Source organism: Dermacentor variabilis, chromosome 9, assembly GCF_050947875.1.
Source record: "Dermacentor variabilis isolate Ectoservices chromosome 9, ASM5094787v1, whole genome shotgun sequence".
NCBI lineage: Eukaryota > Metazoa > Arthropoda > Arachnida > Ixodida > Ixodidae > Dermacentor > Dermacentor variabilis.
Genome location: NC_134576.1, coordinates 114,926,235 through 114,940,682, shown reverse-complemented (window position 1 = coordinate 114,940,682; position 14,448 = coordinate 114,926,235). Strand labels below are relative to the sequence as shown.

At 45.9% G+C, this 14,448-nt stretch overlaps 1 protein-coding gene across 1 annotated transcript in view; it reads left to right on the top strand.

Annotated features, from left to right (window-relative positions):
• Positions 1–14,448, top strand: part of LOC142558505 (uncharacterized) — a 66,260-nt gene continuing 51,812 nt past the window's right edge. The window contains exons 1-5 of the mRNA XM_075670633.1: positions 1–254; positions 2,856–2,913; positions 6,733–6,971; positions 10,545–10,686; positions 11,721–11,846. Of these exons, the coding sequence (XP_075526748.1) occupies positions 1–254; positions 2,856–2,913; positions 6,733–6,971; positions 10,545–10,686; positions 11,721–11,846 (819 nt within the window). The remainder of the gene's footprint in view (positions 255–2,855; positions 2,914–6,732; positions 6,972–10,544; positions 10,687–11,720; positions 11,847–14,448) is intronic.

Here is a 14,448-nt window from a genome sequence, read left to right as displayed (position 1 = left end):
ATGTACCGCAACCTGAACTGTGTTGTCCGGGGCCCGGCTAGCCCTTATACACAACCCTTCTTTACCATGCAGCTGCGGCAGCTGTCCCGGTGCCGTGGCTGCGAGCGGGCACACGTAGCTGGGGACCATGAGTCCCAGCTAGATGAGCAGCTCCGGTTCCGGAAAGCAGGAACACAGCGACGGTTTTCGGCCGCACAGCGACGAGGAGCCACTGGTGGTCCCATTCTTGTTGACCATTACTTTTTGCTGCGACTGTAGAGCTTAGTGTAAAAACGTGAACGGATGACTGGCACTATACCGCACTGTTGGATGCGTGGGAATACCGGGATGCGGTGGCTTCGGACTGGCTCCTTTGTCGCACAGCCAAGACATCCGTGACGACGCGTGTGGCTAGCAGCGTTCCGTCTGTCAGAGTGATCCGTCATAAACTAAAACAACGTGTAAAAAAGTTATTTTTATTCCGTGAAGCCGTATCTTTATTTGGTCATGAGGGCTCGTGTTGGGTTGTGCAAATATACAGACGGTGATAAATACCGGTGGTCTATTAAATGAGGAGGCAAACTACAATGCTTCCGCTTACTGAGCGTCCGTCTGGATTATCTGTTTTTGTTTTCTTCGCTTGCTTGATATAAGTAATAATGTGCTATGGTTAACCGAGACTCACGATGATTTTATACTAAGCGCATGCGGAAATGATTGTTTTAAACTTCAGCGCCACGTCGAGGCAAGCCTGGCACGCCACACGCCAGCATACCGGTATTCCCCACGATGCCTAAAGCCCGTCAGGAAATTTGCATGCACGGTGACGCCAGGTTTCCGTCTGCTGTGGCTGAGACAACACTGTGGCTGAGACAAAGCAACGATCGTCTTACAGATGGGAATGCAAATGCAAGCTGTAACGCATCCGGGCCGCAACATTGCTTGGACAGTGGACCGGTGCCATGGGGAAAATTGGTCTTTGCACTGCTGTAGCATCAATGGCAATTCGCTGGGGTGTTGAAGACGGGGAGGCTCGGGATGGGCATCTTCCTCGGAGAGCCAGGGGTTTTGTTCTGGGCTCTGTCAAATTCGACAACTTGCCGCTTCTGATTGGATGCGAGTAACACTTTCCACGAAGATTCAAACTCGAATGCAGCTTTGTGAGCGAGAAACAAGAGCGTGCTTTAGGCCAAACGAGACAAGCCGGAAGCAGCCATATGCCGACATTGCCATTGTGGCACAACGTCTATTAGGAAACTCGTATTGGTGGTGGCGACAGATCTCTCTCTAGGTAGCATATGCTAAGAAACTCTACGGATGCGTCCGTGGCCTCGGTGGTTGAGATGCGCGCACGGCCGTGTGAGGACCGCCCGATGTTCTGTCTATTCATTTCTCCTTTCTTCCGCTTACCGTTTGCGCCTCATTTATTGACAGCTGCGCAATAGCTAGCTCCACTGCCCAACATTGTAGTTTGCTATGCAGCGTAGAAAGAGCGAGACAGGAATCAAATCCGTATACCGTAAGCGATGATGTAGAACATCGAAGTACAAATAGAAAGTGGTGTTGGCAATTACTTTTGACAGAGCAACTGCGTGTTCCATTTTAACCGCACTTAAATTAAAACAGCTTGCACACCTATATCTCCTACCAGGGAGAGTACATTCGTACAAACAAAAACTGTGAGTTGTCATTCGATCGAGTAACGAATTAGTGCAACGATGAATTATTTGTAAATAGCCGCTCGAACTAGTCCATTACCACAACTTGCTCAAGCGCATCAGAAATGATATTTTGGTCCTTTCGAGGTTAATCTCAAATTTCGAAAGCTTTAGTGTTCCCTGATCATGGAGCAAGGTCAGTCAGCTCGGGCGTGGGTAGAGCTAGCGTTCTACACCGGGGCAGTGAGCGTTTTGCATTGGAGAGGACGGTAGGCCACAGCAAAAATGAAGAGAAATAATACTCGAGTATTCACTCTCCCGCGCAGTAATCGCCCCCATTCCCTGTGTTACTTGCAACGAGTGTAGAGTCATATGGCCACTGACTGACGCAACACTCATCTGTTATACGATGGTACAAAGAAGCGCCTATTTGCTTATCCTCTCCCACGGTACACTCCGTGGGGCAAAAGGGAACATCACAATGCTGGAGGATGGCACTGTAGCCACTTTCGTTGTAGCCACTCGGCTGAGAGTCTGTAAACGACAGCGCTGCATTATGAAGCACGTTGTTAGCTACCGTAACTGTGCGTACTTTAGGTGAGACAGAGCATGGTCTGCCCTAGAGCTATTCGTGTCACGTGACTATAAAAGCTTCTAGGGAAGCGCAAGACAATGGCCATTTAGAGAAATAACGTGGTAAAAACATTCCCCAAGTAACACTTACCGTATGCAGCACTTTTCTTCTCGTATATTGTTGTAACGGGCTAAAAATTATGACAGTGGGACTAAACCACGCGAATTTCAAACAGTCCGCGAAGCCATAAGTCAGCGGCACAACGCTATTGGCATGGCTCCGTATATAATTAATGTCGTAAGCAAAGTGCTTAGAGACGTCATTTCGGTAGAGGAATATTTAAAATTTCTTGGGGAGATTTTCAGGCCAGAAAATAAATTTAAAGGACGCTGCACGTGTTCAACAGGCACAAACGTACAGTCCCACTCGATTTCACTCGGCATGGGTATACTGCAAAATAAATCGTTTTGTTAGTTGTTCTGGTTTTAAACTTCGCTTGCGAAGCCTTGTGCCGACTTAGTGACAAGCGCGACGCTTGTAAGCCATAGTGCTGTGTGCGTAACGAATGACAACATAGAGAGATACGTTCGGTAACCGACGTCTTTGCTTCAACATTCGACGTTACTTCTCCCTTTACCGTACAGGCATCCGAAAGAAGGCAGCAGTGGAGCGAAGTCCGTGAGCTCAGTCTCATTGCCGAAGGTAACTACCTCGTTCACACACGCACTTTAAGGATGCCTCACTGTGCTTTGCTATTAACGAAGCTATTAACGAAGTTAAACTAACGAAAATTTTAACAAAAACGACTATATTGGCTATACTCGAAATTCGCTTGCGCAGGCGGCTTCGGCGGGCACAACTCACGCGACATTAGAGCCGCCTAATACAAAAACCACAAAAACGTCTGAACTGTTATTTTTTTTCCTATGAAGACTGTGGTATGTGTTTATATCTGAAACGCTGAGGCAATCGTATTTCGTGGCGTGCTTCTATTGCTAGATATTCATCGTGGAATTTGACACTCCGCTAAGTTAGCCTCTGTTGAGGGTCGTAGGTCTCTACAAAATGCCAGTCACCCCACCCCCCTTTTGTGACGTAGCTTACTGCATGGGGCAAATCGTTTGCAGGCTGAGAGAAGCTAATGACAGCTGCGCTTCTGCTATTGGCAGGCCAAAACAAGCAGCGACTGACTTTATCCTCACCGATAGAGTGCCGAATTCAAAGAACATCTCGGAGCACAAACGCTTCGGCAGAATCAAAGTGAAGTTGCCTTCAAATGTGATTGTCTTAACCTTTCAAATATAATCAAATACTGTAATGGTAATAGCAAAAAGAAAGGTATTAAGAAGTGTATTCAGTAAGGTGTTTGTGGACTCTGATATTTGGTGAATATTCTCTCCGCCAAGACGAGTAAACAGCATGCGCAAGCAGATACTGCGTGGCCATATAGCATTGCGTTTTTATTGAAATTAGCAGTAGTTTAACTTGGAAAACACTGTGTAGTAAATGATCTGCACTTGAAAGCATTCAGATTTGGACTTGTTGGTTAGCATTAGAAAAACACAATTCGAGACATACAGACAGGTGAGGAGTCAAGTGCGCGTCGCGTCTGTCGTGACCTACATACCGCGCTGCTCAATGCTAAAGACTTTCCCTTGAGAAACGAACTATCCAGAAAACCGGTATGACTTACACCGAGCATGGCGACCCAGTTTTCGTAGGCCGATTACATTTCCCATCTCATTACTCTATTTTCGAGAGTTCTTGTGAGTGCCCGGCTTTGTATTCGAGCTACAGTCGGCCACAAAAGTTTACCGGGAACGGTTTCCACGACAAGTGTGAAATTCCGCTCTTTTAAGGCATAGTGTCTCTGATTTAACGAATCACTCTGTACGTTACAGTCACTAATATAGTATGAAATTTTGAATTGAAGGCTATCTGCATAGGTTAGCATGGTGCTTTTTTTTCGCGAATCCCCTGTTTCGTACATTTTTATTGCCTACCGTATACCTTCACTCCGGTGTGGCGTCCAAGCAGTGTGAACATAACTTCGTCCAGTAAGAGAACCTGCAAATGTGCCCTCGATGAGCTTATCTTGTTTCACGACAATGATCGTCATCAGGCGGCTTTCGAGTGTTCGGAGGCGTCCCCTTCGTCCTTCTCGGCCCCCGGGACCCCGTGCTCCCATTCGACGACACCTTCGGCCCCCTCGCCACAGCTGATAGTACTGCCCGACCACTGGATCACTGAACGCGCCGGCTTAGCGGACCAAGGAACGTACTGTGTAAGGTTTCTCTCTCTCTCTCTCTCTCTCTCTCTCTCTCTCTCTCTCTCTCTCATTTTATACATACCCAGACCCGCCGTGGTTGCTCAGTGGCTATGGTGTTGGGCTGCTGAGCACGAGGTCGCGGGATCGAATCCCGGCCACGGCGGCCGCATTTCGATGGGGGCGAAATGCGAAAACACCCGTGTGCTTAGATTTAGGTGCACGTTAAAGAACCCCAGGTGGTCAAAATTTCCGGAGTCCTCCACTACGGCGTGCCTCATAATCAGAAAGTGGTTTTGGCACGTAAAACCCCAAATATTATATTAATATTATTACACATACCCAGGAATTTTCGACGTTGCCTCCTTCAGCGATATCTGTCGAACTTCACCTCACTGCACCAGAGTAGCTCAATGGGTGGTATTATGAAAAACAAAAAAGATGAAATAAAATTGATATTTTAGAAAATCGACGTGGTTTCAACAACATTCAGTTAGCAGTGTCGAGAATGTACTACCTGCTAATAACGCCGCGCATTTACGGCGCTTAGCTTTAACTTCCTTGTTGCGTTGTAGCACCTGTATTAACCCTGACCGAAAAACGTACCGCTATGACGAAGCAGGGAAGCTACGAATGGGCAGTAAATCAATTTACGACTAAGTGCAGTAAATATGTATGTTAGAAAAGAGTACCTTCTCGGCGTAGCTAACTGTAAGTTGTTTAAACCCCGCCGATTTTTCTTAAATGTCATTTTCTTTAAATGCCGCACATTGAGTTACGCCCGTGCATTGCGGTGAAGTTCGACAGATTGCCAAAGGGGTATTGCTCAGAATTTCTCGACATGTTCTTTCTTGGCCCTTCATCATTGAGATGCGTGACGTCAGCCTTCACAATCCGAGATGCTCTCAGCGCGGCGGTGACAGAGATACAAAAGAAATTGAGAAATGGCTTTCTATTATCGCGGAAAGAGAAAAAAGTGCTTCGGCATGCCATCCCTATAGATAACTGAGGCGGACATTTCACTCATACGGAATGCGCCGGGAATACTTTTAATCTTTTGGGTGCTGGATTTTGTGAGCAGCAGCGAGTTTCGCAATATATTCCTCCCGTATTCTTCGAATCTTTTTTCCTTACTGATCATTGCTTTCACCAACATTATATATATATACAGGGCCTGCTGCAAAACAAATTACTTGTTAGCGCAAGGACATCGGGATGACAGCCGACTGATATTTAAGTAATAGACAGGCCGTAGCCCGCAACTTGTAAACCGTAACTTGTAACACACACACTGGGGTGTGTTAAGGTGTGGCTATGAGTGCACATTCAATTGCGTCGGGGCTAAACGTGAAATAATATTTAAATTTGTTTTTCGAATGTTGTTTCTATAGGTGCGTAATAACTTTACGGTCGTACGACCGCGCTCATGGTCACAACACTTGCGAACGTAACTTGTTGTTTTACTGTGTTTTTCTGTGTTGATTCAGCGCTACTCAGTCTTTTCTTTTTAACTCGAGGAGAGTGTGTTGGGAGGCCAGTTGGTGGACAATTTTTTGTCAACTTAAACTGCACTACGGACGAGACACCAAGGTACATGAAGACAGATGAAGACTGCGTTCGTCCTGTCTTCATCTACCTCAACGTCTCGTCCCTTGCGCAGTTTAAGGTTAAAAAAAAAGCTTTTTTTTTCAGCACCTCGTTCCATCTTGCCCGAATCGCTTCCTTCGCTTTGCATGCTTCCCGGCACAGCTCGTGCCGAAGTCCAGCGCCAAGTCTGCGAACCAGCAGATTAGCAACGGAGAACAGCTCGCTCCAGTCCCTTCTCAGTTGTTTCGTGCGGTCAAACGACCGCGTTCATCGTCACAACGCTTGCGAACGCAACTTAATGGGCACCCTGTGTTGGTTCAGCGCTACTCAGTTTTACAGCGAAGCTCTATACCTCTACCGTCCAAGGAAATTTTCGCGTCGTTTCCCCATACGTGGGCCTGTCCCGGAGATAGTGCAATGCCGGGCTGACCCGCGGCGGAGGTGAAGCAGGCGCTAAGCACTCCCCATACGTGGGCCTGTCCCAGAGATAGTGCAATGCCAGGCCGACTCGCGGCGGAGGTTCAGTTCGCCATTAAGGGGCCCACATACACATCTTCGCTGGTCATCCTCTTTCCCAAAGTGGAAGGGCACTGAGATGTTTTTTTTCTCAGCACGTCGTCCCATCTTACCCGAATCGATGCCTTCGCTTTCCATCCTTCCCGCCACAGCTCGTGCCGAAGACCAGCGCCGAGTCGGTGAACGCGCAAACCAGCAACGGAGAACGGCCCCCGTCGCTGCTTCTGGTCCCCAAGTCCAGCGACGAGGTCCTCGCGGCCCTAAGCGACGACCAGCAGCCGCCTCAGGTGCCGCACTTCAGCGATGACCGCCACTTCAGCAGCGTGAGTCTCGGGTACCGCTCCAACGACCAGGCCGATATCGTCAGCGGCCAACCACAAGACAAGCGAAGGTGCGCTGATGACCGCCAGCGTATGTGGCAACTAAAGCGGTAGTGAGAGGACATTTTGGACTCGTATTTTTGCTCCACATATGAAGGTCAGGACCCTGTAACATACCGCCTCTCCCCCCACAAAAAAAGAACCTTTGTACGTTTACATGTCAACACAATTCGTAAAAACCTTTTGGTTAAGTCCTCTGTAACAATAATAGTTACAATAGCCTACATACATATGCAGCTCTCCAGCTGGAACCATTTTTACTGTATTTTTTTATTTTTTGACAAGGGAATTTTACTGCTAAGTACGACAAGAAAGCTCCGTACATGAGATCGATGTACGGGATGGGTTCCTTATATTTGAAGGCATCAAGCACATGTGCTTGTAGTATACCATATTGCTAGATACGTCTTTAATATTCATGAGAATTCATGAGCAAAAGTTTTTTGGGGCCTTGAACACTTGCTGCCCCAACGCGCATGAAAGGGTACATACTGCTTGCCGTCAGAATGCCATAAATAAATAATAGTGCTTCTTTGTGCTAGCCACTTTCTGTTTCGGTATCCGGGAAGTGAGGGCGTCATATCATGGTACAGTCGCTCGCTCTGTTCCTGTGATCGTGGTAGCAAGCTCACGCGAGCGCAGTCAATCAATCAATCAATCAATCAATCAATCAATCAATCAATCAATCAATCAATCAATCAATCAATCAATCAATCAATCAATCAATCAATCAATCAATCAATCAATCAATCAATCTTAATTTTATGTATTCAAGAATAAACGGAGGTCTGAATAGTTCACACAGAGAGGTAAATAAAAAGGTACGACAGATACGACCAAATGCTATGGGATAAAAAAAATAGAATTAAAAGAAAAGGATATGCCAAACAGATACCTAATTAGTGAACCTTCAGAAATAACACGAAATTGACACACAGAGCACAGACAGGTGGGGATACAATAATAATGGTAATTAAAAAAACACGCACAATAATTTTTATGAGCATTCATCATACCTAGCCTTACTGCTCCACGACCTCAAAAAATTTCATAGTTACATGACGTAAGGATGATGGCCGGTCAGGCATTTCGAGACCAATTTTAGTATGAAATTAAAATACCCGAGAAGTGTCTCATGCCCTCCAGAATTCCTAAGTGCAACCTGTTGACTTGTGAGGACTTTCTGGTAGAGTTTCTACAAACTCTAAAATAGGTGCCAGTATCAATTTAAAAGATAATGTTCTTACTTGAAGGGATAAGCTCTTTAAACAACAGAGCTTGGCGTGTTGGGAGTGCGTAACATTCCCTAACACGCAACCTTATTTCTTGAATATAGTGTTTGATATTCTTCCACTTTTTTCCTGACATTCCTTTTTTAATATGAATTACGTAATTCACTCAAATTTTATTTGCCAAATGTCTCTGAACACCTCAAGGCTCTTCCTAACATGACATACAAACATCAATGTATTTCAACGAGACAAAAAAAATTATTAGTTCCACGCATGAAGCCACAAAGGCTTCGGCTACGGCTGATTACGGCGAACACAGCCGTCCACATACGGGAGATATATCTAAGTTCCGGCCATTTTTTTTTTAATATTGCCTGTTGGTAACAACGTAATTCCATTCCTTGAGCTCGAATTGTCATAGAAGTGGACACAACTTGCAAGAGAAATAAAACACATATTCAACTAACTACCAAAAATTCGCTAATAATTCACTAAAACTTTCTTGACCTTCGTCAAGAAAATTTTAAAGAAGCACCGACATTTCAACTATGTCTTCCCACATTCAAAATCGAAACTCTGCCATGCGTTTCTGGTGCCCGCAGAAAGATCGGCGCTTGTCAAGTACGAAAGTTAGGAATCGTAGGAAGCCCGTACATCACGTGACGATTGCTCGCATTCACGTGTCCTGACAGCTACCGCTTTGAGAGGCCACGTTATAGGCAGCAGTGCCTTCGGGATCGATCCACATTTTCTGTTGGAAACCTCCAAAGTAAGTGAAATTCGCCTGTAATGCTATCGCACTAAAAAAAGAAGTGAAAGTCGAAGATGTTGGCCCGGCAATCATTTGATGAAGATTTGTTGTGCTGCGTGCCTCCTCAGGGCGTCGTGTGACGTCGGGACCGTGCTACAGACGTAGAATTACGCAGACGCAGAAGTACGCAGACGTAGAAGTACGCAGACGTAGAAGTACGCCGACGTAGAAGTGCGCAGACGTAGAAGTACGCAGACGTAGAAGTACGCAGACGTAGAAGTGCGCAGACGTAGAAGTGCGCAGACGTAGAAGGAGCGCTTCACAGAATATGATTTCCTGTCACGCCGATGGCTTTGACTCTGATATAGTTTCGATGAGTTCGCGAAAAGCAGACTGTTGGAAACCAAAATAATTAGCCGGTAAACTAGACTGTATTACGCGCGTATCAAGTTTCCCAATCACTGCTTGTTTTCTCGGGAGAAACAGATGCGTTTGTCACTCGGCACATTTTTCACAGCGTAGCTGTCTATGGCTAGGATCTATAAAAAAAAATGCGTCCCCGAGATGTTGACAAAAATAAATCATCACGTGGGCCGATCTTGGTGATCGTGCAGAAAGGGTGCAAGCCCAATGGCGCACACCCCTGCGGGCTCGGGGACCTGTAACGCGCCCTTGAACTGCCCACGTCCCATGTGGGAACCATGTGTCGAAACGTCAGTGTGTATGTATAGAGTAAAAAAAAGTAAAAAATAATAATAAAAGAAAACAAACACGAGAGAAATAAATAAAAATTAAAATAATACAAAAAGATGAAACAAACAGCGAAGTTAGGTGCTTGTGCCTTTATTGAGCTAGTATTACTTAACGAACACATAGAACTTAATATAGCTATTGAGCAATGCCGCTTTCCCGGTCTTCCACCTTCACATAGTGGAAGGGCTCTGAATTTTTTGAATGATTGATTATGAGGACGTATCTACAGAATAACGGCAAAACGAGTATATCTGTTAACGTAACCCTCAATTGGTGCATGCGTCACTGTAACTATTTCTCTCCTCATTGTGCGTCGCTGCACAAGCATTCGGGTAATCTCACCCAGCAAACATTAGCATCCGAAATTCAACGATGCAAGAAAGGCACCGCCAACAGCCTTTCGCTTTGTCTCCTTGGAAGAGAAGTCTATTATGTAAGTTCAGGTCACATCATAATCGATAAAGGAATTCTCGTCGTTATTGTATAGAAAGGCCAAAATTCAAATACAGCTTTCTCTTGCTAGTCAGCGTTTCGGGCACCGGCTCGATCACTATATTAGGGGGAACACCGAAATTGATTTCAAGAGGGCGCGCAGTGGACAAAATTGTACACGCACAAAGCTACTCCATGAGAATAAATGCCCAACGGGAAAGCCGCTTTGTTAGACAGCAGCACTTCAGATTCCAAAGAACAGTTCGCGAGTAATCATCGCTCAAAAACGAATTCGCTGTTGCCCCTCGGTACTGCTCGCAACTTCGTCTCCCTTCGTCCTGCTATCCGATGCTAGGAGTTTGTGAGGGTTTCCACCGTTTTTTTTCTCATGGTTTGCGCGGGTTTCCCAATTGCAGCCACCGATTCTTCGACGACATGGCGAAGAAGCCGTCGACGAGCTCCCTGGACCGGTCGGACATTGTCGACTTCGTCGTCGACAACCGGACAACCGAGGAGACCAGGGCCATCTACAACAGCTGGGCGCCCAACTACGATGAGGTGCGAAATCCTTGCAACGTCACCTCTATAGAACAGAAATTTTCTCTCGAATGGAACTTTGATTTAAATTCAAATCGATCGAGCGATTTTCTCATAAAAGAATTTCTGCGTTGCACAGGTATTCGAAGCGGGAGGTTGCCGTTGTGCCCGAGCTAAACCTTCTTTTTAAGCACCGTGGAATAAATTTTTTGGCGGCGGTTAAATTAGTAAATTTGCAGGCACAACTGGGAGTCAGCTGGTGTGAAAAAGAAAGCCAAAATAAGAAGGTAACGAAGAAGAGAAGAAGGTGATGATGATGATGATGATGCTGCTGATGATGATGGGGCAATGATTATGATGATGATGACGACGGCGACACTAGCTGATGCTTCGCAGAGCAAAGCCAGAGAGCAGGGGAGGTGTAGATGGGGACAGGAGACAGCGCTAGCTTTGTGTTACGTATACTTCTTTTCTTTCCGTTCTTCTTCGCGCTTGATAATACAGTGCATCAACTGAGAGCCGTATAGGGGCTGATAGTTTTTGTTGGGGTGTTCTTTTAATAGGGAACCAAACAAATGACAAGATACGACACAATCGATTGTATGAAAATACAAACTACCCATCGCTTTCACACAAAACATTTTCAAACAATCGGTATAATCCAATACAATACAATTCATTTGTTTTGTTCCTTGTTAGAACAGGGAAAGAAAACTGCGAACGTACACCGACGAGGAGGAGTGGTGGCGGAGGAGGAGAGTTTTAAGGGGTTTTAAGGGTTTAGGAGGAAAGTTTAAGGGGTTTTAGTCCATGCGTGGTCTCCGACGAAATCAGAAGCGTGGGGCGCCCGTGCCTGCGAACACTGAGAATTGTTCCCTCACTAGCCGCACACCCAATGGCACCTACTCAGTGCCAGAGAGGTCGCTAAAATGACTGAAAACTACTAAATTTGGCGACTCACTGGCTAACCTACCAACACCGCGCCACGGTGAGCGACAGACTGACCCGGGCATCTCCGCTGTGACGACAGCCTACATTTCTTTATTTTGGCCCAGGACATGACTCTGCAGAAGTACAAGGCCCCGAGCATCATGGCTCACTTCATCAACCAGGAACTGCAGGTCAAGAAGGATGCCGTCATTCTGGACGTCGGAAGCGGAACTGGGCTGCTCGGGGTGCAGGTGTAGAATCAATGTTACCGCTCTTATGATGTAAAGGTACATTCTAAACGCAGTGAGAATAATAACCGTGTGCATTTTCGCAATATGTATTTTTTTACCGCGAAAGCTGTATGTGACTAACCTTCCGAAGTTTTATCGGCGTCCGGCAACAGAACAGGCTAACAGCTTCGCCGTAAAGCCTCGGCGGTGGAGATCTTAGAGCCTACGACTGCACGCGCAGAAACCGAGTGTCTTAACCACTGTGATAAACACCCACGCTTGCATGAGGTGACTATGTACGAACCATACGAATGTGTTGTACCAGCGGTACAAAGCAAATGTCAATTGACGATAACAGTTTCTGGGAAGGCACTGTTGAAATATTTCTTGATGGTGGAATAACAGCCATCTCTAGCCATCTTAGACATCAGGAAAATTCTGACTATGCGAAAATTTATAGCCAACACGCCAAGTACATCTGCAACACGTTTCGGTGGCGGCGCGATGCGCCTTCCGCGGGCGTTTCTTCATCGCCCAAAATACCACAGATCTCCGAGGGCTCATGCACTTTGCGTCGCGCAACACTGACAGAGAAGCAGCCAAAGAGTTGATAAGGAGTTGAGTGATGAGGGGTTATATAGGTCTTATCATTGTTGATAATGGTTAGACGCGATGGATAAAGTGATAAAGAGCGATAAGGGCTTATAATGGTCGGAGCAATTCTGACCAGGATGATCAGAACCGACAAGGGTTGATAAAGGTCGGATCGAGCCCGGTAATGTTTATAAGGACCCGTAATTGTTGATAAGGGTCACATCATGTCCAATAGGGTTGATAAGGACAGGTAAGGGTTAATAAGCGTTCATACTGGTTGAATGAAATTGTACAAAATTGATAACGACACCGGGCTGCGTGGAGATGAGCAAGTGTCACATTGGTTGCGTATACTTAGACCACTCCGGAGGAGTTTCTGTGTGAATTTTTTTTTTATTGCGGCGACGGGTGGTAAATGTTACAGTTTGCATACTTCAAATCTAAATAAAATACATGCTTGGCTTGTGCGACCATTGAGAATCACAGCCAAGTTAGAGAATGACTTAAGAAAGCTGTTTAAATTTCTTGTAATTAAACCACACACTTTCAAATTTTGCTCGCATATGACTTATGGCGTGTGCTGTATATAGGTAATGTTAAACAGATTTAGTTTTATCAAGGCACCGGGAAAATATGCGTAAACCGTTCATTTGTGTAATGCATATAGTATACCTACATGTTCGCACTGAACTTTACAGGGACATCATACATGATGCGCCCTGAACTTCCACCATATATAGAAGCTGAACAACGTTCAGTGATGGCAGCACAGTGAGGAAACACTCTACGCCCTTCGTATAGCCCTATGAAAATGGAAAAAAAAGATTGTAATCATTTGGAAAGCTCGTAGTTCAACAATAAACGTAAACTGTTGCCACACGTTACACATATCATGCCTTCCCATTCCCGCCAAATGCTGCCTCGGTGTCAGTTCTCGTAACACTGGGAAAATTTGAGGTTAACAGTTGTTCAGTGGTTTCGAGAACATCGCAAGGAATTCTTTTCGCAGTGGCCATAATTTCCCGACACGCATATAACCCCGTAAGCAAATGAGCCATAATGTTCCTTCCATTCTCGCTAAACTTGATCTCAGTGACACTTATAGATATCCAAGGACAGCGGGGTAAGTTATGTGTGGTTTGTTGAACACTCATAACGGCATGAAGCGCTGGCTTGTAAAAGTAATTGATTGCAAAAACCGTTATTAGACTACATACCCTTAACCTTTGCTTAGACATCACCCATAACATGCCCCTTATCCTCCCCCCCCCCCAAAGAAAAGAAAAAAAAGAACAAGGTGCCTCTTGCGGCTTTGGGTGGCGTTAGGGCAAGGAATCCACCAAGCCCATCCACTGCTACGTCAGGTTGTAGAAAATGAAGGAAAAGGGTTTATTAGTTCAGTTACACAGCTTCAGTTACGGAAGCCCACTCCATGCAGGAGCAAGTTAGACGTCCGAGTTCATGTCAGGATTCTCTGTCTTCACTCTCGAAAAGTCATAGCTTTTAATGCCGTCGTCTTCCCTAGGTGAGTCGACTAGGGAATCTGAAGACTGTCCAGCAGCAAATCACAATCGTCGACTCCGTTGCGATACCACGCCCATTTGAACGCTCCGCAGTAACTCCGCCTCCGTAAGCCTGTTTGTTTGGAATATGTGGCAAGAAAGCAACCGGCGAATGTAAGGTCGCCGTCGTAGTTTGGTAGCCTTCGACGGGGCCCCCTTTTTCATGCTTAGCTCATGCTGCCAGGTAATGGTGGGGTGATAGCCTTTTTGGGACCCGTCAAGAGCCGGTGTCCGTCAAGACCCGTCAAGAGCTGCGCTGACATCTGGTGATGAATGGGTGGCCGCTTGCGATGGGGCGAACGGCCAATTAACGCCTTTCTGGCGTTGGAACGTAACGTGCCTCATTTAGTTCACCCATGACACTGCGCGGGCAACTCCTATAAAGCACGAAAATGACAAAAAAATCGAAATTTAGAATAACACTTATTTCTGAAACACATAACTAAAAAAGAACGTTAAGATTTCGC